Source organism: Thermobia domestica, chromosome 7, assembly GCF_964235325.1.
Source record: "Thermobia domestica chromosome 7, izTheDome1.hap1.1, whole genome shotgun sequence".
In the NCBI taxonomy this organism is placed as follows: domain Eukaryota; kingdom Metazoa; phylum Arthropoda; class Insecta; order Zygentoma; family Lepismatidae; genus Thermobia; species Thermobia domestica.
Window position 1 is genome coordinate 8,348,119 of NC_137460.1, and position 24,227 is coordinate 8,372,345.

At 39.0% G+C, this 24,227-nt stretch overlaps 2 protein-coding genes across 2 annotated transcripts; both read left to right on the plus strand.

Moving 5' to 3' along the window:
• The first annotated feature begins 6,976 nt into the window (after positions 1-6,976).
• On the plus strand, positions 6,977-8,428 carry LOC145688982 (uncharacterized). The gene has a single exon (XM_081763136.1). It carries the CDS (start codon positions 6,977-6,979, stop codon positions 8,426-8,428), a length of 1,452 nt encoding a protein of 483 aa, XP_081619262.1.
• A 1,558-nt stretch (positions 8,429-9,986) lies between these two features.
• LOC145688987 (uncharacterized) lies at positions 9,987-10,631 on the plus strand. Its single transcript, XM_081763139.1, has one exon. The coding sequence runs from the start codon at positions 9,987-9,989 to the stop codon at positions 10,629-10,631; it is 645 nt and encodes a 214-aa protein (XP_081619265.1).
• The last annotated feature ends 13,596 nt before the right edge of the window (positions 10,632-24,227 follow it).

Genomic DNA, 24,227 nt, shown 5'->3' on the forward strand with positions numbered 1-24,227 from the left:
GGCCTAACTACATATCAATAGTCATTTTATTTGATTTTGCAATTTGGCAGTGATGATCAAGCACACATAGTTATATGCAATTTTTAATATAATAATTCATATAATTACACGTGATTCAAAAATATATTTTTCCAGTAGTTAGATCCTCTGAAAACTTATAAGCTGTGTCTTGAAAGCCAAGTAGTAAGTATTATTGCTATTATTACAATTACAAATATCAATATTCAAAAGTGCCTGAAGTTCTTTTTTCACTTCGATATACTAGTGTGGTATGTTAGCGTAAGTACCCTGCATTTCCGGATGCCAGCATGAAAGTTCGTCATTTTGTTACATGTCCAATCAAGGTTGGAAAATTACCGGGAGACAGTTCGTAGGATCATTATGGTCGACACTGGACGCCATATTGAAAAATGGCTAACTTCTAGCGACTTAATCTAAATATTTACATGAAAGCTTTAGAAAACACTTTTCTTCTTCTCCAGTCTGCTGCCAAACAGAATAAGAAACAGTTAACAGCAAAAATTTTCCGATTTTAGTCATTTAACCATTTGGGGACCGATGAAACAGATCTGTACCGTAGCGTCGACCTTTGGAATTTGTCTTATATGGCTTTAAGTTAAGCTTTTCACACCGGGTTTTTTGCATTTATTCAAGCGTGAAAGCATCAAAGAACGTGTTTCATGGGCATTTTCCAGTCACGCGTGTGATGCCTACGGGTGGTGACGTCACGAACATTGAAGAAGAAAAACATCGGGTAAATTTTAGAGCTTTTTTCGGAATTTTTTTGACACGTTCCTATTTATTCTAAAATCATGGTTCGTACCTTGTTGTGTTCGTAATGAAGCACTGTTTCCAACTGTACTATTACAATTTCCTTATTGTGTATCAGAAGCGAGAAAATCGCGTCCAAATTGAAAACAAATGAGATTTTTTTCGGAAAAATGTTCCTTTTTCGGGATTTCTTCCCCTCGGGGACACGATAGGGACATGTGAGTGATACCATTTAAAAGCTACCTTAATTTGACACGAAATTGTTTGCAAATTATGATCCTCGGATAAATAGGGACGTGTCAGTGATTTTTTTGTTTTTTCCTTAAAGTTGTACGGGTTATGCTTTCCACGTGGGGGAATTTTCTTTACCGCCCTTAGTTTTCAAGATATGAGATTGATATTTTCCACAGATATTACATATATCATGTAGTATGTTTTAGGCGATTTTGAGATCTAAGCGTTAAAACAGGGGGGAGAGGGACCCAAACTTGAAAAAGAGTGTTTTTTCTGACAAAATTTCCCTTTGGAGGTAATTTTCCGTCCACAGGTACATGATACCCACATGCGAGTGGTGACACACGAAAGGTTGATTCATTATAAAGACAACAAGGTACGATTCATGTTCCTACGAAGAATAGTCTTTATGCTGAAGCTCATTGGAAAACAATTGACTGACAATGTATTATTGGGGGAAATTGGTAAATCGGCTAGAGCATCTACACTAATTTTTGAGGGACCATTCTTCATACCTCATTCTATTCACTATAAAGCAAAGTTTTTTGGTACCACTTGCATGTTCGTGTCATGTACCACTTGCATGTTCGAGGGGAGATATAGATGCCATTTTTTTTTTTTTTGTAATTTCCGTTTTTTCTACTTTGGGCGGGAATTTCCCGCCTGGGTACAAAATAAGGAAATTTGACTAGTACAGTTGGAAACGCAGCTTCATACAAAAAACGAGGTATGTACCATGATCCTACGATAAATAGTCTCGTTGCAATAGCTGCTTGACTGAAACTCTAAAATTTACGTAAAAAGGCAAGGTCCCATAAGGGTTAACTACATGAATGGCCTCCCGATCACTCGACCTCACTATGAGTTTTTGTTGTAGAGGTGTTGTATATGAAGTACAAACTAATACAGTTTATCATTCTACAACTTTAATACGTTTGCTACAATGTTACATATCTACATTACTCATATACACTTTCACATTTAAGAAAAAGTTCAGCTGATGTGTTCATAGAGATATCACTGTGAGTATTGTCCTTCACATTCGCAAAGCAACGTACAGATGAGGCCGTTCTTAATACAACTACATTTCCCAGTACAGCGCAGTTTGCAATGGCATGTCCTTATTTGTCGACTGTTATCAGACATACTCCTCAACGTAGTCCACACAGGTTGGTAACCGAGTCCATCTGTTTCCTTCCAACCCCAGTTCAGGGGTTCAACATCATGCACATCCTTTTCGAGGCACTGTCGCCAGACCTTGCACTGAAGAGTTTCTCTTCTTGTATGGAGATTCAATGCGTCTTCGGTTGGAGGTATTCTGTCTATTGTGCGATTTTTCTTCCTGAATAGAATACGTCTGGTTTCGTTGGCTTCCCCGAAAGTACTTGATCTGTCGTACATGAGCATCACAAATCGCTGGATTTGCATGAGAGATTGGTAGCTTACAACAGCGTGAGAATGAACAGCTGACAGTTCCCGGAAAGCTGTATCCACTTGTCTAAACACCATCTACCAGAGTCCGTAAAACTGTGAAAAAACGGCAGCAAATCTATCGTTCCAGAAGGTAAGTTCGTGCACATGGTGTGTATAGGAATAAAACGTCGCATTTTTGCAGAACCAAAATCAATCCATAGTTTCTCCAGAGTGAGTGACAGATGCAGAAACTCAAAGAGAGCGATAACAACATCGGAGTCAACTGTACGAACTGTAATATTTTTTGTCCCTTCTCGGCGGCATGACGGACGTGCAGAAGGTTTTTTCCATCAGCTTCTATGTGGAATGACGAAGAAATATCTAAGCCTGAGGAAGAGGATAAGACTTGATTTCCTCTTGTGCAGAATATTTCTTTTCCTGAAATATCAGCTGCAGTTAATGTTTCGGCGAGGTAATGAAATAGCCTCTCCTTGTTGTCATCGTTTGCAAGGAACTTCTGGATTTTTTTTTTTGGAAGCGGTCCCTTTGGCTTGACAACAAAGCGGTCGCCCTGCCCACGCTTCTGACGAGTCTGTGTTTTCAAGCTCTTTTCAATGTAGCGGTCAAAGACCACGTCTAAGCGTTTAGTGTCTCGAAGTGTGAAAGAAACCCAGTTATTCACAACTGCGGCATATTCTGCAAATGTTTTCGCTGCTCCTGGTTGCAGTTGGTGTACCAGCATCGCTCCATCGACGACAAGACAAGAGGAATGGGGGATGATAGTACTTCTACACCCATCAAATTTTTCAAAACATTTCAAAGTATCTGATTTAAGGTAGGAAGTCTGAGATCTCCAAATTCAGATATTGATGGAGGATAAGTTGTGTTCTCATGAGAAAAGAATTCTCTGATATCGCCCTCCCTTTCGTGGCATGCTATGAACATCTTGCAGCAGAACAGGTTAGAATCTTTGTGTGCACTAGTAAGTTTCATCTTATCTTTGCAACGAACTTTCAACGAGCTGCAGTTGAAAAGCTGCATATTAACTTTCTTTATAACATCGTGTATAGACGGCTTGTATGTCATTAGACAGTTATAAACGAAGTCCTCATACATTTTGATTCCTGTGCTAGCTGCGATGCGGACAGACTGGCTGCGATGCGGACAGTTGCTCTTCTTCAAAATGATTACCAGTATCACGAAGTACAACAATTACGTTCTTCACATGTGTCCTATACTTGCTTTGGAATGCATCCGTGTCCTCGTGGTGTGATCTCGATCTAGTAATTACTTTTTCTAGTAATTACGGTTGTGTGTTGCATTCTTTATAATCTCCACACACGCAAAATTTAAATGATACTCCAACGCACTTAATGTACGAACAAGATCATTAAAAAATGTATTATTTGAACGTTTCATTATAGGTACGTTGCAGAATAATAAAACATTTTCAAGATGACTGCTATTTCCAACAAAATATTACTGAATGCAGCAGAAACATGTATTAATACTCGATACCTGTTGCAAATAATGGCAGCACTGTGACAACGCTAGATAGGAAGAAGGAGGCAAGTGCCCTCTGGTGGCAACGTGAGCCAGACTCGTAGCCATCGCAAAAATGTAGGGGGGGGGCGGTAGAAGTTAGGGAGCCCGATCCAACCATATTAACTGTAGTATGTGCTCTTGCAAGCCTACCGTGAAAACTTTAGGGGGGCAGTAGAAATTTAGGGGTGGCCCCCATGACCCCCGTGGATACGGGCCTGTCTTGAACCCCCTTCCCAGAGATGTAGAACTCGATATATAGGTGAAATAATATAATAGTCTTATTTTTAGTGTACACAAAATAACTGCCCCCTAGAATACCTGTGCCCTTTCACTAGCCCCCTCAAGGAATTAAAACTACTGTCGTTAGTGTCTAGCAGTTCACAGTCTTCTACAGTCGTTTTGCCTGTGAATTTGAGCCCAAAGACGGTGTAAATCGGACAAAATTTGGGGAACTTGTGAAAAGTAGGCCATTTTTCAAGATGGCGCCCAGAGTACATGAAACATATTGAGAAGCTGTCCACCGCCTTTTTTCTCATTTACATGTCGCGTTAAACACTCTGACCAAATTTCGTGCTGGTAACCGGAAATGCACGATCCTGCACTTATGGACCGCACTATACTCATCTCAGGTAAGTAAATAGACCCAAATGAAAAGGGAAGAAAAATGGAAAAAATGAAATGAAATTCTTGAGTTTTACGTCCCACGGTTATGCAGGTTAGGCTAAAGGAGGCGGTGATGATGAGTGATGAATGAAATGGTGGAATGAAGAAAGTGGGAGGAAACGGGAGAACCCCGAGAAAACCCACGCACACGGTGTTTGTCCACCACAAAATTCACTTGGCGAGAGCAGGGTTTGAACCCGAGATCCCTAGCACCAGAGGTGAACGCTCTACCACTGAGCCACCGCGGCCCGTAGTGGAAGAAAAATGGAATCCTTGAAAGTAAAACGTAGACAAATTCACCAGTGTTCAGAAGGTGCTGTCTACAATTTACTAAGCAGAGTGGGTCGGTGGGTCCGTGTGGGTCACATCCTTTTGACACACGCACAAATCTTGACCCACTGCCCACTCCATTTTTGGTGATAAGATCTATTGACCCTGTTATAATTGTAGTAAAAACAAGCAAAGAAATAACTATTAGATCAGAATTTTTTTTCGTTCGCTTCTGTTGTAGTCTCAAATTGTCCTGAAAGCAAATACTCAAAATTTCTGCCCAGCTCCCGCCAAGTGAACTTTGTGGTGGACAAACACCGTGCTCGTGGGTTTTCTCGGGGTTCTCCCGTTTCCTCCCTCTTTATTCATTTCACTCATCTCTCATCATCACCGTCTCCTTTAGCCTAACCGGCATAATCGTGGGACGTAAAACTCAAAGATTTCATTTTCATTTTGAAAATTTCTGTACCTATTTAGAATTGAAGATGTTCGGGCCGATCGCCCTTCCTTGAGGATCTTGTCCTTAAATAGTAATTTTTCCTTCCCTCCGGGGTTCACTTTTGTCAATCCTCGGAATTTCTTTCTTTTGGGCGGACAAGTGTGTTTTTTTTAAAAAAAGAGCCGTTAGACTAGTTGCTTTTGTGTGTATGCGTCCCTATGATGTGAACGTGTGGTCTACAGTGTTTTAGTGGACAATACCGCTTCCATAGTTTGAATTTAATGTGTTTCTAAAGTTATAATTATTTGTTTGATCCAGTTATTAATAAATAATATATATTCAGTTATAGAACCTTCTAATTTTAATATATGTGCATAGCAAAATACCTTTGCTTGGTTCGTACATATTTAATGGTCCTCCGGTCGTGGATCAGTGTAGGACACAGTCATTACAGAGTGTGAGTGATTTCAATTAAAACATTTTGTGTCGTGCGAACAAATAACTATGGAAGCTCTAGCAATCAAAAAACGGACTCTCAAAGCGAAAATCACGCGGGAAGAGAAAGCGATCGCTGCTTTATCGGCAACAGAAACCAGCTTCATTGCGGTTCACCAGGGAAGGGTCAGTGACCTTCAATAGGATTGTTCGAAGCTTCTGGATGAGATTGCAACCATTTCTAATGTTGAGCAGTTTCAAAAAGAAGAAGAAGAGCTAGCGGAGATGGACAATCGATTACTGAAGATGTGTGTGGTGCTAAGGGATTTACAAGTTATGGAAAACAATTCGGTTTCTTCTTCAGAAACAAAGCAAAGTAGTGAGGTGAAATTGCCAAAATTATAGTTACCCACATTTACAGGTAATTTGTTCGAGTGGCTGTCCTTCCACGATTTGTTCGTAGCCTCAGTACACAGCAACGATAAATTATCTGGTGCTCAAAAACTGCAATATCTAAAAACATCTCTGAAGGGGGAGCCAGCCCAACTCCTTCAGGCGATGCAAATTACGAACAGTAATTACAAAGAAGCATGGGACATTCTGAACGCGCGGTATCACAGTAAACGTGAAATTGTGAACTCAATTCTTAAACGCTTAAATACGCAACCACCCATCCAAAAAGATTCGGCAACGGCGTTGCGTAAATTAATTGACACAACGATGTAGTGTACTCGATCGCTGAAAGTGCTTGAGCAACCAGTGGAGCACTGAGACGCGGTTTTAGTTTATCACACCGCGGATAAACTAGACAGTGAGACGCGAAGACAGTGGGAACTTTCGTTAAATTCCAGTGAACAGCCATCTTTCGACAAGCTGGCGGCATTTCTGGACAACAGAGCCCGCGCTCTGGCTGTTTCGACCAATGGGAAGACTCGACACTCCGCAAGCAGTGATACAATGAAAAACCGCGAAAAGAGGCTTGCATCTTCTCATGTGACAACTGCACAACGGACTCAAAGTTTGTGTGAACTATGTAATTCAAACCATCCGCTATACAGGTGTTCCGAGTTCGTCAAACGTTCAGTGGCGGAGCGTATCGCGCTCGTGAAAGAAAAGAACTTGTGTTTCAATTGTATGCGCAAGTCTTGTCGGAAGGACAGTTGTTCATGCGGAAATTGCCGCAAGTGTGACAGAAAGCACAATACAATGTTACATTTCGAACGAGATGATGCGTTACCAGAGCATGATTCTAGTGTCACGTCACATTTTGCTTCCGAAACAAGTGTGCCGCATGTTTTATTGTGCACAGCGATTGTTAAAATAAAGGGAAAAAACAGTGTGTCATATCCCTTCAGAGCTCTGCTAGACTGTGCGTCAGAGACTAGTTTTGTGACCGAAAAGTGCGTGCAAAAGCTCGGACTACAAAAAATAAAATCCAGTGTGGTGATCTCGGGCATAACGGGAGCAGGGGTAGGATCTGCAAAAGCGATGGTGGACTTGCAGCTTCAGCCGTTAGGTCAGATGAACGAAACGTTCGAAACAAGAGCGATTGTAGTGGCGAAGGTAACATCTGATCTCCCAAAGCAACCCTGTGCCAGTGCTTCACATTGGCCACATTTGAAAGGGTTAAAGCTAGCGGACCCCACTTACAATATAGTGGGCCCCATTGACGTGCTTCTTGGAGCGGATGTGTTTCCATTATTAATGCTCAGTGGAAAGCGTGTTGGACCACCGGGTACACCCGTAGCTCTAGAGACTGTTCTTGGTTGGGTGCTTTCTGGTAGAGTAGGTACCACAAGTGGAGCCGTAACAGTGGTGGCATATCGTGCGTCATGTGAAATGGACACAACACTTCGTAAGTTTTGGGAGCTAGAAGAAGTTACTCCCAAAAAATACTTGTCCGAAGAAGAGAAGAACTGTGAAAAGCATTTTGCAGATACTCACTACCGTGACGAATATGGCCGTTATGTAGTGAGATTACCATTCAAGGAGAATGTGTCGCCCTTGGGAAAATCACGTGACATTGCAGTCAGAAGATTGTTACATTGTGAACGCAAGTTAGCAAAACAACCTCAACTTCAGGAACAATATCGTGCGTTCATGGAAGAATATCTGAGGTTGGGGCACATGGAGCTTGTTCCCCCAGAAGAGAAGAACGTGGCACCTGAGAGAAGCTGTTACCTCCCCCACCACGCAGTTTTAAAACCCACGAGTTCAACAACAAAATTACGAGTGGTCTTTGATGGCAGTGCGAAGACAACATCCGGGGTTTCTCTCAATGAACGGCTAATGGTGGGCCCGAAGCTACAAGACGACGTTTTCCCACTTTTGGTGCGATTTCGTGAACATCAAGTGGCCTTATGCGCGGACATTGCCAAAATGTATCGGGCAGTGATAGTAAACAGAAAAGATGTTGAATTTCAGAGAATTGTGTGGCGCAATTCCGCGAACTCTCCTGTAGAAGACTACCGATTATTAACGGTGACATACGGAACTGCTTCTGCTAGTTTTTTAGCTACTAGGTGCCTCCAACAGATAGTAGCAGACGAAGGTGAAAACTATCCCTTGGCAGCAAGTGTACTAGTAAGGGACTTCTTTATGGATGATTTTCTAGGTGGCTGTGAAACTGTACGCGAAGCGATCGAACTCCAACAATAACTAATTCAGTTGCTGAAAAAAGCAGGCTTTGAGTTGCGAAAATGGGCATCCAGTGAACCGGAAGTGCTAGAAGCCGTACCGTCTCATATGCGCGAAGTGTCTGTGCCGTTCAAGTTCAACGATGACAACACCATCAAGACCCTCGGAGTGCAGTGGTCACCAGTCAGTGACGAGTTTGGATTCAGTGTTTCTCCCCCCTTGCAGCGCGACGTGTGGACCAAGCGCATGATACTATCTGAGATCGCCAAAATCTTCGATCCACTTGGTTTCCTTTCACCGGTAACCATCAAGGCGAAGGTGCTTCTACAGTCGTTGTGGAAGGAAAACTTGGGATGGGATGAAAACCTTCCTAGTTCAATGTGCGCGGAGTGGAAAGAATATTGCAAGGAACTGTCCCTATTAGAGGAAGCAAAGGTTGAGCGGTGCATCATACCTCCCAACGCTAAAAAATGTCAAGTAATTGGCTTTTCAGATGCCAGCGAGTGGGCTTATGCTGCAGTGGCGTATTTGCGGGCCGAGCTTTCAAACGGAACGGTCAGTGTGCAGCTAATTGCTGCAAAAACAAAAGTGGGGCCAATTAAAACTGTTTCTCTCCCTCGATTGGAGTTGTGTGCTGCATTATTGCTGGTGAAGTTGCTCAACGCAATCTCAAACGCCCTTGTGTTTGAGGTGCAAGAGGTAAAAGCATTTACCGATTCACATGGATTACTTCTTCCCCTGACAAATGGAAAACATTTGTGGCGAATCGAGTCGCGGAAATCCAAGAAACAGCTCGTGCAGCGGAATGGTGTTTTGTAGACGGCTTGCTAAACCCTGCTGATTGTGCCTCCAGGGGTGTGAACCCTAGTGAATTATTGTGCCATTCATTGTGGTGGAACGGTCCCAACTGGTTGTATGATGCAGTGTTGCCAACGGCTGCAGGACCACCCCTCATATCTGACAAGGTGACGGAAGAAAGAAAAAAATGTGTCAGTGCTATGTGTGCAGCTACAGTGGATGATATCACTAGCCGTTATTCATCTCTGCTCAAAGTGAAACGCGTTGTAGCCTGGTGTCCTCGCTTTGTCTACAACTGCAGAAACCCCCTTCAGAAGCTTCAAGGCCCATTAACAGCAGAAGAGCTGGAAGGTTCTTTAAGGTGTTTAGTGAAACAAGTTCAAAAACAAGCATTTCCTGAGGAACTGGAATGTTTAAAAAATGGCCAACCCCTCCCACCTAAAAGTCGTGTTTTGTGTCTAACTTCATTGATAGTGAGGGGCTTTTGCGTGTTGGAGGAAGACTACAAAATGCAAAAAATCACCATAGACAAAAGGCATCCGGTTTTATTACCAAAACAACACAAGCTTACAGAGCTTGTAATTCAGAGGGAGCACCTCAACACGCTCCACGGGGGTCCTCAACTAGTTTTGTCCATTCTTCGCGAAAGATTCTGGGTTGTTGGTGCGAGAAATCTAGTAAGAAACATTATCCGAAAATGTGTAAGGTGTCATCGGTTCGAGACCAGAACAGAAACTCAAATTATGGGACCGTTACCCCCGGCTCGTGTAAACCCGAGTAGATGCTTTTCTCACACAGGTGTAGACTATGCGGGACCGTTGCTATTGAAAAACAGTCATGGGCGAAGCCGAATGAATACAAAGCATACATTGCTCTTTTCGTATGTTTTGCTACTAAAGCAGTACATCTCGAGTTAGTGTCTGACGCAAGCGGTGCGTCATTTTTAGCGGCGTTGAAACGCTTTGTATCTCGGAGAGGGCTCCCTAGTGATATGTATAGTGATCGTGGCAAGAATTTCGTAGGAGCGAATAAGGAACTCAGAGACCTGATCCAACACAGTGTGCATACGAAGGGAAACCAGCTGACTTCGTCCTACCTGAGCGAAAAGGGCATAAGATGGCATTTCAATCCCCCCTCTTCCCCTCATTTTGGTGGTTTGTGGGAGGTTGGTGTGCGTAGTGTGAAACATCATCTTAAAAGAATTGTGGGTAATGCAACTCTGAGTTATGAGGAGATGAACATCATCTTGATCCAGATTGAAGCAATTTTGAATTCACGTCCGCTTATCCCCTTATCTGAAGAACCTAATGACCTATCTACGCTAAAACCGGCACATTTCCTTATAGGAGAACCGATGCTTGCTGCTCCGACACAAGATTTCACCTTGTCGAAAATGTCCCACCTGAAGAGATGGCAATTAGTTTAGCAAATGGTACAGCACTTTTGGCAGCGCTGGTCTCAAGAGTATTTATCCCGTCTACAGCAGAAGCCAAAGTGGTGGATCCGACGTGATAACCTGAAAGAAGGAGACTTGGTGCTATTAAAGGAACTTCACCTCCCCCCTCTACAGTGGAGGCTAGGTCGTGTCAAGGACATCCATAGTGGTAGTGATGGACTTGTGCGAACTGTCACCGTAAGAACAGCTACTGGGGAATTCAGGCGCCCCATTGTGAAGCTCTCTCGTTTACCGTTTGATTCAAATAGCTAGATATACTAGTGCATTCAAATATCAACTTTTCATATTGTGTTTATGGTACTCTTATTCATATTTCGTGTTTTGATTTTCATTTTTTCTTTTTTTTTTTCATGTTGTGCTTATATTATTTCTGTCATATTTAGTGTCTCGATTTTCTTTACTTGTTTATTTTGTATATACATCTTGGTGTTGTTTTCTATTTTGTTGCATTACACTTCTCATTATAATATTCATGTTCTTGAAACGCGAGCATTTCAAGGTGGGGGCTATGTTCGGGCCGATCGCCCTTCCTTGAGGATCTTGTCCTTAAATAGTAATTTTTCCTTCCCTCCGGAGTTCACTTTTGTCAATCCTCGGAATTTCTTTCCTTTGGGCGGACAAGTGTGTTAAAAAAAAAAAAAAAAAAAAAAAAGCCGTTAGACTAGTTGCTTTTGTGTGTGCGCGTCCCTATGATGTGAACGTGTGGTCGTCGTCGTGCCTACAGTGTTTTAGTGGACAATACCGCTTCCATAGTTTGAATTTAATGTGTTTCTAAAGTTATAATTATTTGTTTGATCCAGTTATTAATAAATAATATATATTTAGTTATAGAACCTTCTAATTTTAATATATGTGCATAGCAAAATACCTTTGCTTGGTTCGTACAGAAGACATATTCTTTATATTTTCACCAATAGGGCGAAGAAATCGGAAATCTATTCAGAAATGATTCGAAATAATTTGGAGGAATTTAGTATTCAAATAAATAATATGACATTTTATAATTACTTATATTTTGTTATAAGATATTCTTTGAGAAAATTGTGCTCTAAAAATAAATTAATTGAATATCAAATATTCATTTTGAAAAAGATTGTGATTGCGTGTACAGACAAGACAGTAGTTGGACGTACCATCTAGTGAGTGAGATAAATTCTACATTATTTTTAAGGTTAACGAGTAAATAATGTAAACACGTGAGATAACCAATAAATTCCATTGGACTGAACAAAATTATATCACTCAGTGTAAAACCTCATGCATTTAAGAAAATAAAAAAAAACGTTTGTTTTCTTAAATATACAAACCTAACAAGAAATTTAGGAATGGTCCAAAAAATGCATCAAAAGAGTGCGATCTTTTGCAATAATTAGTTTTTGTATCATTGGCCACAAAATTTTTGAACGGCCCCTAAATCGAGTTTTCGGTTGTTTTTTTAACGGAATAAGCAGATCGTACTGAGTTAGGTGATAACTTGGGTTTCGCTACACTGTGTGTACTTCTCTAGATATAAAGCGTACAAGAATTTTTTTATTGAAATATATTGGATTTTTTGATTCATTTTTGGATCAGAAGCTACAAAAGTTTTGAACGGCCCCTAAATCGAGTTTTGATATATTTCTTTTTTACCGAATAAGCACACCATACTGAGTTAGGTGATAGCTTGGGTTTCGCTACACTATATGTACTTCTCCAGATATAAGGCGTACAAGAAAATTTTCAATTGAAATGTATTGGAGTTTCTTGGATCAGCGACCACAAAATTCTTGAACAGCCGCTAAATCGAATTTTCGTATTTTCTACGAAATAAGCACATCATACTAAGTCAAATGATAGTTTGGGCTTGGCTACACTGTATGTTGTTCACCAGATATAAGGCCTACAAGAAAATTTTGGCCTGAAATATATTGGATCTTTTGATCCAAAAATTGATGTACCATAACTACACCATCTATTATATAAAATTGATATTGAATTATTAAGGCAGCGAAACATGGCCGCTTACTTTGAGGGAACAAAGCAGACTGAGAGTATTTGAGAGTAAACTCCAAAGGCGAGTGTTAGGACCAAGGAGTGTCAGGAATGGGGAATGGCTAAAGTTCATAAAGGGGGACTGCATAATTTATGCCGTTTACCTAATATTTTTAGTCTCATTAGGTCTACAAGGCTCAGGAGGGGAAGTCATTTATTCAGAATGAAATGAAATAGAAACAGTTTCAAAATTTTAACTAGAAACTGAATCGGGAAAAGACAATTAGGAGCGGTGGCTTCCCGTTCTACCTGAAGGTCCCCAAGCACTTCCTAGAAAATATTTTCAAATGATCTTATCTTTAGGCAGAACGGGAATATATTTTGTTTAGTTACAATACTATGCAGAGATAAGGCGTATGTCAATCAGAAAAGATAGTACAGAGCTGAAAAAACTGATGTGAAGATATGTGTATTTGGACACATAACGAAACATTTTATTTCGGACTTTGGGACATTTCATTTTTAAATTCAATGCAGTGAGAAACATCATCGTTAATTTAAAGTTTAATCACTTTTCATTTTTCTTCTAAGTTCATTTACTTTTCTTACAAAGTAGTTTTCTTGCTGTTTGTTAATTCCTTCTATACATGTAATTTCTTAATGAATAAAAACGACAGATTGTTTCCCTGTCAGCATTCCTATCATCTCCTCACCTTTGGTTAATCTATGAGTACACACACACTTTTCATCGAGACTGAAGAAACAGTCAACGACCCAGGATATTAACCCGAAAGGGACATGGAACAAAAACCATTAAGAGACTTTTGGAAGAGGTAGTCCGGATCGTATGAGAGACGAGTCAACATGTAGGAACACGAGGTACAATTCCGAGTTACGAGAAGTTTACCTTGCTCTAACCTAGAGAGCACCTTGTCTTAGCTGACGTTATAGCTATCAACTACCATGAACATTTCGTTAAAGAGCGATTTCGATGTTGATTAAATTTTCTGTATTCGCAACGCTAGTTTTTCTGCCCGGGTTTCGCAGACCCTTAACTCACGACTACCTGGACGCCCAGTAGACCAGAGAGAAGGATGGACGGACCTCAATCCACAGCAAGAATCGTCGAGGAGAAAACACTGAGATTTACAAGTAAGTGCGAGTAGATAAACCAGTCCTAAAAGTTACTCCCTCCTCACCCCTTTCAACCCCTTTGACATCACAATCTGTTTCTTTTGTACATGCTTGATTTTGTTTGTATGCAACCCAGGTCAGATCCCGTATTTTATGCTCTACCAAATCCAATGTTTACAAAATCCTGGGCGCAACTTGTCAGTTCTAGCACCCCCAATTACACTATCATTAGCGCGTTATCTGAGCTTTCAGACTGACAAGGGGCGCGTTTGCACATTGAAACATTTGAAGATGGTTTGTCATTGAACTTATTTCATTGTTTAATAAATGTCTTTGGTGCCAAACTTATTTATGTACTCTGTATGAAAATATATGCACAGTCCAGTAGCAGATAACATCTATGTAAGCCCGACATTTTTTTTTTTTTTCATGAGAATACGGGACACCTTCGATCCCCCCTTTTGCCAAACTTTCCAACACAATACATTTTTGGGAAACATTTTCACTGCATTATTTGAAATGAATGCAAAGAAGTAACGAACAGTCTGTCGTACAATCTGCTTTTAGGAAATATTTATGCTTCTGGAGAATTCCTATGAGTGTTTAGCATTTACATGGGATTTTTTTTTCATCTCCATACTCTTCAAATTTGAAGAAAAATTTCATTTCCGTTTAGCTATTCTTGTTGATACAAAAATTGGAACCCTTCACTTGTAATACGAGTATATTATAAAAAACCAGCTCAGCTCGTGCACTTAATCAAAGATTGTAGATCCCCTTGATTGGCAAAGAACAACTGAAAATGAAATGAAATCTTCGAGTGTTACGTCCTACGCTTATGCCGGTGAGGCTAAAGGAGACGGTGATGATGAGTAATGAATGAAATGGTGGAATGAAGAAAGTGGGAGGAAACGGGAAACCCCGAGGAAACCCACGCACACAGTGTTTGTCCACCACAAAGTTCACTTGGCGGGGGCTGGGATCGAACCCGGGACCCCAAACACCAGAGGTGAACGCTATACCATTGAGCCACCGCGGCCCCAACGAACAACTGAAACTCTGCGTTGCGAATATAGTCTATTGTTTCACTCGCTATGAAAATAAGAGACTGGTGTAGTGATAACCTGCTTCAAGCTGTTTCATGTTACAACTTGCTATTCATTTACTAATAACAGGGTTCCCAGTGGATAAGCTGATATTGACGGCAGAAACGGAACGGGATTAATATAGGGGCATTTGCTTGTTTCCACTAAATTTACGGAGACGCGGGACACTGGAGTGCAAAATCGGGATTGTCCCGTTTTAAACGGGACGTATGGGAGGCTTATATTTATTGTTTGATTTCTCCCAACGTTGAGTCACACGAATAACAACGGCAGAAGGTAAAGGGGGTGGACGCTCCCCTGCTGGCTACATCTGCCCAAAGATGTTGCATTGAAATACAGGTCAGACAATGTAACACTATCCTGTAAAATCATCCAAAGAAGAAATTTAAAAAATCCAGATTATGCTACTTCTTTTGTCAACTCTTTTTGTAGAATAAATTTCTTTAAACTTTTCGACTTTCCGAATCACCTAGTTACTATTGAGACACCATGTATTTTAGGATTAGGATTAGAAAGGAAATTTCTGTTCCTTCAGCATCTATGGCTTTTAAACTCATCACGTATGCGGGAGGATGTTCCTCGGTGATCGTAGTATCTGGGGAGATATTTAGGTAAGGCACCATCCTGACATTTGACTAATGCGAATGAGGAAAACCCAGAAAAAGCTCTTTTTAGTTTGGATTTCTGACCTAGAAAGGCTTTTACACCTATCTGATGGAGTGGCCTACCAGGAAATGGTCCCGGTTCGAAGATGAAGAAACGTTTTGAGGCCAGTCATCGTGAGATCCTGGGCATTTTCCTGGGTTTTCCTCTTTCACGCCAGGTAAATGTTGGAATGGTACCTAGCATAAAGGTCCTAGGTCCTTTCATTCGTCCCCATTTTCCCGAAGAGTATGATCTCCTAGGGACGTCATCCCTCTTCATACATGGTGCTCTTAAAAGGCTTTGATATTTCCCTCCTAATCCTAAAAAATTAGGAAACAACAACATTTTGTCAGATTAATTGTTGTGAATAAGATTTTCATTGTTAAGTGATCATGGAAGATGTTTTTGTTGGAACTTTAGATTTTCCTGCTGATGCCTTTTCCTTTATCCCACATAGGTAATCAGAACTACTCAATCTGTTATTATTCTAGCGGCTACATCTTTATGTTCTACAATGATAAATAAATAACTACATTGACCCAGGAAAATTTTTCTTTCGGTCACTTCTGATGTAATTCAACATTGAACTCGAAAGCAATGTGCAATCCAGCGAAGTCATCGGTAGTCTACTCGCGAATAATTTACATAATTTGGGCGTAGTTAACATTTAAATAAATAATATGGCTTTTCGTACTTAGTTATATTTTTATTGTACGACATTCTTTGAGAAGACTCTGTTCGGATAAATAAATTAATTTAATTCCAAACATTCATTTCGAATAAGATTGTGAGTGAATATATATCAATTTCAAATATATGTTCAAATTTTGCTGCAACTAATGTTAAAATTCTATTGAGTTTTCGATATTCCAAAGTACGATTTTCTCTAGGGGGCCGATCGCCCCACCTTGCCCCCCTGATGGGCGCGCTTGCTACTACTGCTTATACTATGGATCCGTATAGTAAAACTGCACGCCTAATGTAACACAATCTAACTTAACTTCATGTATTACAAACAAATATAACCGAATGCAGTACATTTTGGTACGTTTTTTCGATTTTGAAATTGATCCAGCAATACAGCCGAAAACTTCCAATCATGAAATAGATATCAATCGATAAATCGCATTCAGTGTTTGTTTGAGGTATACTTTTGGGGCAGCTTCCCCTACAGAACTCGTTACCTCCCCCTGAAGAAAAAAGTGCAACAAAACCAAAGTATAAAAGTTGTCTTGTGCCCAGGGACGGCATTAAGGGTGGGCCCCGTCCACCTCAAAAGAAGTAGAGTAATGAAGGTGACATCCTGTACTTCAAAAGCAATAGATATTACTATTGATTGTAATGTAATAGGTTCTAGGACCCTGTTTAACTCTGCAATGAACAATGATTTTAAGACAGATACTTGTAGTAATATAATGATGCGAAAAGTCGTGATTAACCTTTAAATTACGCGGGCTTTAAATTCCAGCTCCTCGTGAACTACGAAGCCATTTAAGGTTAATGGAAAAGGACAAGTTTTGCCGATAGATGTCACTACAGTCTTCGTATATCTCCCATGTATTTTTTACCTTTCACGAAAATTTACAATTTCTTTTATACATTTCAACCTAGAGACTTCAAATTTTTATAGAAGGAACTTCATAACCTACTAAAGAGAACAATCTGTGACGATTTTTTATTTAGAATTTTCTTCATTGTTGAAACAGTTCAATTGTTAAAGGTTTTGATATCCATTTCAACAATCAAGCCATTTTAACAATGAAGAAAATTCTAAATAAAATATCGGTACGGATTATGAAGTGCCTTCGATAGATTATGAAGTTCCTTTTCTAAAAATTTGAAGTCTGTAGGTTGAAATTTGTAAGGGAAATCGTGAATTTTCGTGAAAAATAAAAAATACATGGGGGAGATACGAAGACTGTAGTACCATCTATCGGCAAAACTTGTCCCTTTAAACCAACCTTAAACCGATTTCGTAGGGCTGAAAAAAATGTAAAAATAATCACTCGTAATTGCTGCACTCGTAAAACTTTTGTTACTTAATATCTCTGCTTCAATTTCAGTTATTGACATATACGCAGTGGTGCCAATTTAACCTATTTTCGGCTAAATTTAGCCTATTTGGAGAGGAATTTAACCATAGAAATCTACGAAATTCTTATAGCCTTAAATATAGCTTATTGTATGAAACTCTTTTTCTATTTTTGCCCTTTTTATTAGCCGTTAAATTAATTCTAAAAATACTTTTTTCTTTGAAAATAAAGTGTATCTTTTTAAAAATTGGTCTATGTGTCATTATATATTATTGTCTTAATTGATTTCTCTAGACAGAGGGTGTTTTATCACGCAACAAACACTTGTTTTTCATTCTTCTCTCTCTCCACCTACAGATTTACAACTACTTAGCAATACTTATCAATTTCAAAGAATTTTAATATCACTCCCGTAACTGCCCCGTTATTTGCTACTTTTTAATTATTTTAATTTTCGCATTTCATAGCAAGAATGAAAGTTTTCTAACACAAATTGAACAAACTGTTCCTTTTTTCAAACACAGAGATTGTTTTTGTTTAAGGAATAAAATAGGATATCCAATAAGCTTGAAAACTCTTAATGCAATCATGATGATTCATGCGGATGTATGGAGAAATAAGATGATAATTTATGTAAGATCTATGATCCGCCGAAAGAAGTACTACTGAAAATTGGGACAATAGTAGTTTCCGCAAACATAATCAATCCATGATCCAACGATGATGCATCTAGTTCCAGCGCCTTGGCTACCTGTGACGTCATCGATGATGACTTATTTCAATTCAACTGATAATATGGCTGTTGATTTTCACAGATCAGAAGAGTTCTTGATGGGTTTTTATTGTAATTTAAAATCATGTATGTTGCTTGTTATTCTTCAGTGAATACAATTCAACATTTCTAATTTTACTATAACTCACTTATAATATTACACACAAAAAGGGGGTTTAAAATCAAAACAATGTGAGTTATAAGTTGGCAGTTCAAAATCTAGCCATTTTTTGCATAAAAAAGCTTATTTCTGAAGGCCTTCTAGCCTATTTTCTTCACAGGTTGTTGGCAACACTGCATATACGTGATTTTATTATTTTATGCATTATTAGTATTGTTGTTACTGTAAATTTCCTTTTAGAAAAGAAAACTAAAATTTCTCCCCCCACCCCTCCTCAAATATACTGATAGGAGGAATATGTGTTTATTATTCCTTTAAGTCCATTATTTAACATCACAATCCATGTAAACCTTCATTTCTAATTCCAGTTTTTACTCCAGGAGAAAATAACACGAAAAAGATAAAACTTACATGGTGCATCTAGTTTTAATGGGGGATTTCCTCATCATTCCCGGATAATTCGCAAATTGCTGTGGACCAATAAAGTTAGCACGGCTAGAATTGAAGAATTTGGTGCAAGAAGGAGGCAGCTCCACTTTGTGCCGCTATTGAGTTGCACACCCTATCACATAGAAAAGAAAAAGGCGCTTCATTTGGTTCAAGAATGAGGCAAAGAAATGCGGCAGATGGGAGAGTTTGCGTGAAATGGCGAAGGCAGCTCCAAAACGTTTTTGTTTAATTTGCTACATACTGGAGAAAGTGGAGCTGCCTCCTTCTTGCACCAAACCCTTCAATTGCTAATACCGGTATTGCTTCCTCTCACACGGTGTAAACATGATTGGTAGGTTGTTCTATTGGACATGAATGAGTATAGGTGACTGGCTTTTATTCGAGCTCATTTAATTACACATTTTCGTATTTTGTTTCTCCACTAGCAGTAAAGGCTGCTCGCGTTAATCCAAACCCACCGTAATCCGAACTCTGCGCTTGTTCGAATGACATTTAGCCGGCGGGATTGATATTTTTAGACGGACTGGTTGCTCAAACACAAACAGTTGTGCATTATTTTTATGTGTTCATTATTTTTATGCTGACTGGCATCACAATTGTTGAATTATAGGTGTATTGACTAAAAAGTTTAGAGTTTTTTTTTCTCCTTTTAGTGTTTATGAGTCTAGCCACCACATTACTTTTCTATGCCTTAGAGAATGTAAATATTGCAGACAAATAGTGGCCTATAAGAATATAAGAGCAATCTGAGCTGCATTGCAAATGTGACAGTGGAATATTACGATTCTTCGCAGCATTACAAAAGAATGAAGAGAACAAAAAAAAACAAAAAAAAACTTGTTTTAGTGTTTCAGCAGCAGAATCTAGTAAGAAATCGTGGGAAGTTGGAGGAACATCACCTCCTATCGTGGAATCTTGCAGTTCCGACCTGCAGGATTCGAAATTATCAGGTGAAAAAAGAATTCCTAATTCCTAATTACTGGCTATAAAATGACAATAACTAATGTCCTAATTCCTAGTCACTACATACAAGAGGAAAATATTTTTCTGCCGTATATCTTTTGGGGATAAAATTCTTTAAAGACTACTTATTCAATTATCTTTTTTCAAAGGTAATTTGTGCAGCCTTGGTCAGTGAGTTTAATTTAGTTGTACATACTTCTCGTTTCGATTAGAGCGTTCTTCCATTTTTAGCATGTAGGTTTCTTAAACAACTTTCTCATTTAAACAAAAAAAAATAAGAAAATATGTGATGGTTCACTTAAATGAAGCAAAAGAAACACGAAGGTGTAAATAAACGCGGAAACACCTCCGGAGCCGTAAACTAGACTGAACGGTTTGTGGCAAGCGATGAAATTTCAACAGACAACCAGTGCGGTAACGAGACGTAATTTCGTAGCAGGTAGAAAGAAACGAAAAATAAGGCAGGGAGAGAGCGGAAATTCCTGGAAGGTTTTGGAATACTGTTGAATATTCATGGTTTTTCGTGAAAATGAAACATTTTCTTCGACCAGCTTCGCCCCATCCCATGTGTTTGCTAGCTTTTAACCAAACATGTAAAGAAGAGAGGACGAAGCAAAGCGCATGCAGACTTAAATCCTTAGAGAAATTTAGTGTTCTCTACCATGTACCTGGGTTTCAACATGTCTGATTTTCGTCTTTCTTTTATTTTTAAGGAATAAAAGAAATAAAAATTCCTGTGGTCTCTTCAAAATAAACTTAATTTTAAAGGCATCGTTTCGGTTTCATTTGCTTGCAAATTCCCTCTTCTGAAAGATTAATTTATATGAGGAAACGTTAGTTATTTGTTTGGACTTTAACATTCCCTTTTAGCATAGGGGCTACATGAGACGGAGACCTGCAGCTTAATATTGTATAAAGCTGCAGGGTCTCTCAGTGGTATCGTAACGTAGTCTGAGACGTTAACTGACGACAGAGGCGTACCCAAGGAGGAGCACCGAGTCTGAATATCCTTCCCTCCCAAAAAAGACTTCGTCAAATCTTTATAAATAATATTGTCATGTTTTCAGGAATGCACTTAAGAGGGTTGCAGTTGATCCGGACCCCGTCAAACCTTTCAACTATGGATCATTCAACAAAGATTTCTTGATGCTTGGTGCACGATCATGAGGTGAAATTTATCAAAAATTTGACTCCTTCTGAAGAGCAGGGGTATTTTTAACTGTCCTCAATGTTCCTGTGTTAATATCCCTGACACCTTTCATAGTCACGAGAACTGCAAGAAAGAGGAACTAGAATAAGAAATTATTATCTTTTTTTTTTAAGTGATAAAGCGCTCTCCTCTGGTACGAAGGGCATCTGATTTGATCCAACGTCATGTGACGTTAGTTGATTTGAGGCATAGTGTGTTCAGCAACGAAATTATTTCACATGTGGAAATAGTATAATGTGGGATTTGAACCACATAAGTCCCACTGGTAATGCGTTTTATGAGTGTGTGGTGGCAGGTCCGTAGCCAGCCCCAAAATTTACGGGGGGCCCGGTAGAATTTAGGGGCTCCAACCCAACCATATTATACTTCATATAAGTTACCATATTATAGTTCATTTGCAAGCCTACCGTGAAATTTTATGGGAGCCAGCCAAAATTTAGGGGGGGCAACCCCCTCTTGCTTCCCCCTCGTGGATACGGGCCGGGCCTGTGTGGTGGAAAATACTGTGTCCATACTTCTCCCGTTTTCTCTTACATTCTCAGTAAAAAAAAAAAAAAAAAAAGATATTTTATCACTACTGAAACGAAGGGTTCGGTGTCAAATATAAAAAGTAGGAGAGGAGAAAATAGAACAAGTGACTAGTTTTCGATACCTGAGTAGTATTATTAGTTATGGTATGAAGTATGAACGTGAAATAAAGCAAGGATAGGAATGGCGAAAGAAGCCTTTAGAAAGAAGAAAAATACTATTTTGAAGGACTTTGAATAAAGAGTTGATAAAAAGACCCATAAAATGCTTCGTGTGGAGTATTATGCTGTATGGGTCAGAAACATGGACATTATTAAAAAATTATCAAAAACGACTGGAGGCTTTCGAAGTGTGGGTGTGGAGAGGAATGGAGAGAATTAGCTTAGCCCAGTTGAAAGTGAATGAGAGGGTGTGAGAAATGGTGAAGGAGAAAATAACAAGTTAAGATATTATTAAGAAGAGAAAAAGAAACTGGTTTTGACATTGGCTAAGAAGGTACTGTATTATGAGGGACGTGCTAGAAGGTATGGTGACAGGAAAGAGAGGGAAGGGGCGAAAAAGACTACAATTGATGGACGATATCAAAACAGTGATATCGTACATGAAGACGAAAAGGTTAGTGGAGGACCGAAAGATTCTCAATTGCGGCAAGTGACCAACGAATAAGGTAGAATACTTAAGATGATGATTATCATTATAAGCTAAGAGAATTACTAAATATTTTATCGCTGCGACATTTATAATAATAGGTGTATATCTTTAAGTTTTCTTCCTTTCGTTTGTAGCCATGGGCATATCAAGAACATTTTCTAGGGGGGGGGTAAATCCCCATGGTTGCTATGTTACTTCTGGCATTTAATATTCGTGGTTTGCTATATTAATACTATATATTTACGTAAACCTGGGGGCCAAAACCCTGACACCCCCCCCCTTCGAGCGGCAATGCTTGTGGCGGTAAATTGTTTGTTTTCAAGAAGTTTGGTTACTAACCTAAACTGTGTTGTGTAATTACTCAATCTATTCTTTTGCTTGTTCGTCTAGAAGACCAAAAAAAAAAAAAAAAAAAAAGCCAGAATGTATGGGAACAAAAGCCAGAAATCGAGTTCATGAATGGAGCTGACTCGTCCACCGGAAATGGTTGAAATCAGTCATTCCCGGTTTTCACGTTGATCACTATAGAACTAAAATGGTAATAGATAGTGCGAAGTGGTTTCCTACAATCGAATAAGCGTTTTAAAAATACATGTCAGCTACATTCTTAATTCTACTGAAACCGGAAGTGATTGAATCTACTACAACTTCCGGTTTCAATATTTGTCTACTATATAGCAAAATAAGATAGTGATAATACACTTTTTCCTAAATTGGTTCAGCGTATTAAGAATTATCCTCTGCGTATTGGTTCGGCGTATTATCCTCTGTCTCCTAACTCTCCATTCAAACCGGAAATGATAAAACTCAACCACTTTCAGTTTCAACGTTGATCACTATAGAGTTAAAACGGTAATAGATAGCGAGAAAATGTTTTCTGCAACCAATTAAGCATCCCAAGAATATCTTTTATTTCTACCCTAATCTTTCTCCTAAAACTAGAAGTGCTACAAATTACAGACGTACCGCCATCCTTGAAGCGTTTGCATCACTCAAATGTCTTACTGTGGCTGAGTGTCTCATTACTATAATATGACTAAAATCTAAAACTTTCAGCTCATTTTAAGTCGTCTTCTTTAAAAACTTCACCAAAACTATACTCTGTTCCGTGTATACGTTCACACTGTTGTTCGCCATTTTGAATAACGATCTCCAGACTGGCGCACAAGAGTGTCAACTACCAGTAACAGGACACAGTTGCTAGTTCCTATAACATACAGTCCCTCCCACCATGGATTTGATTTTAAACTTGCAAAAAAAAAAAAAAAAAAAAAAAAAAAAAAAAAAAAAGAATTGACTTAAGACTTCTTTCTTCTAGTAGGCTTATATCATAATTACAGCAGCTATTTACAGATTATATTTACTTAATAAAAAAGTAGATTATTTTATTTTAAATTAGTTAGATTATATGTTACTTCCTTACTTATTAATTTGGTGCCTATTACATTCTGCTACGTATCTGATATCTATAATATTGCAGTAGAAAACAGAATAGAATAGATTAGAGTAAAATAGAATAATATCATGTTACAATACTCTACACAGCAAAAGTACTCTACACACCACTTTAGCGTGTTACTTATGTGTCAAGTCAACACCAAGCACATCACCTTCAGAGCATATCAGAAATACCTCGTCACTGACTGTGAGTATTTCCATTTTTTTTTTTTTTTTTTTTTTTTTTTTTTTATTGTTTGGATGAGCAAAGGTTTGTGAAATATATTTCGCATTTATGGCAAGTAACTAATAACATTCTATGTTTTAGGTAATCGGTTACAATAATATTGTTGTAAACCTGTGAATTTTCTGTCCTGGTTGTCTACTCGCATCTATGAAATTTTGCCAATGTCTTCTCTCGTACTAAACGGAGAATATCTCCTGACGATACAGTGTTGTTGGATTACTGCTAAGTTTCATTTTGTTATTATTGTTCTGGTCGTTATTTTACATTTATGCTATTATTATTCTTACCATATAATTCG

Excerpts from the sequence above, each read along its gene's own strand:
- LOC145688982 (XM_081763136.1), top strand. The coding sequence starts at position 6,977 with ATGTTACATTTCGAACGAGATGATGCGTTACCAGAGCATGATTCTAGT.
- LOC145688987 (XM_081763139.1), top strand. The coding sequence starts at position 9,987 with ATGCTTTTCTCACACAGGTGTAGACTATGCGGGACCGTTGCTATTGAA.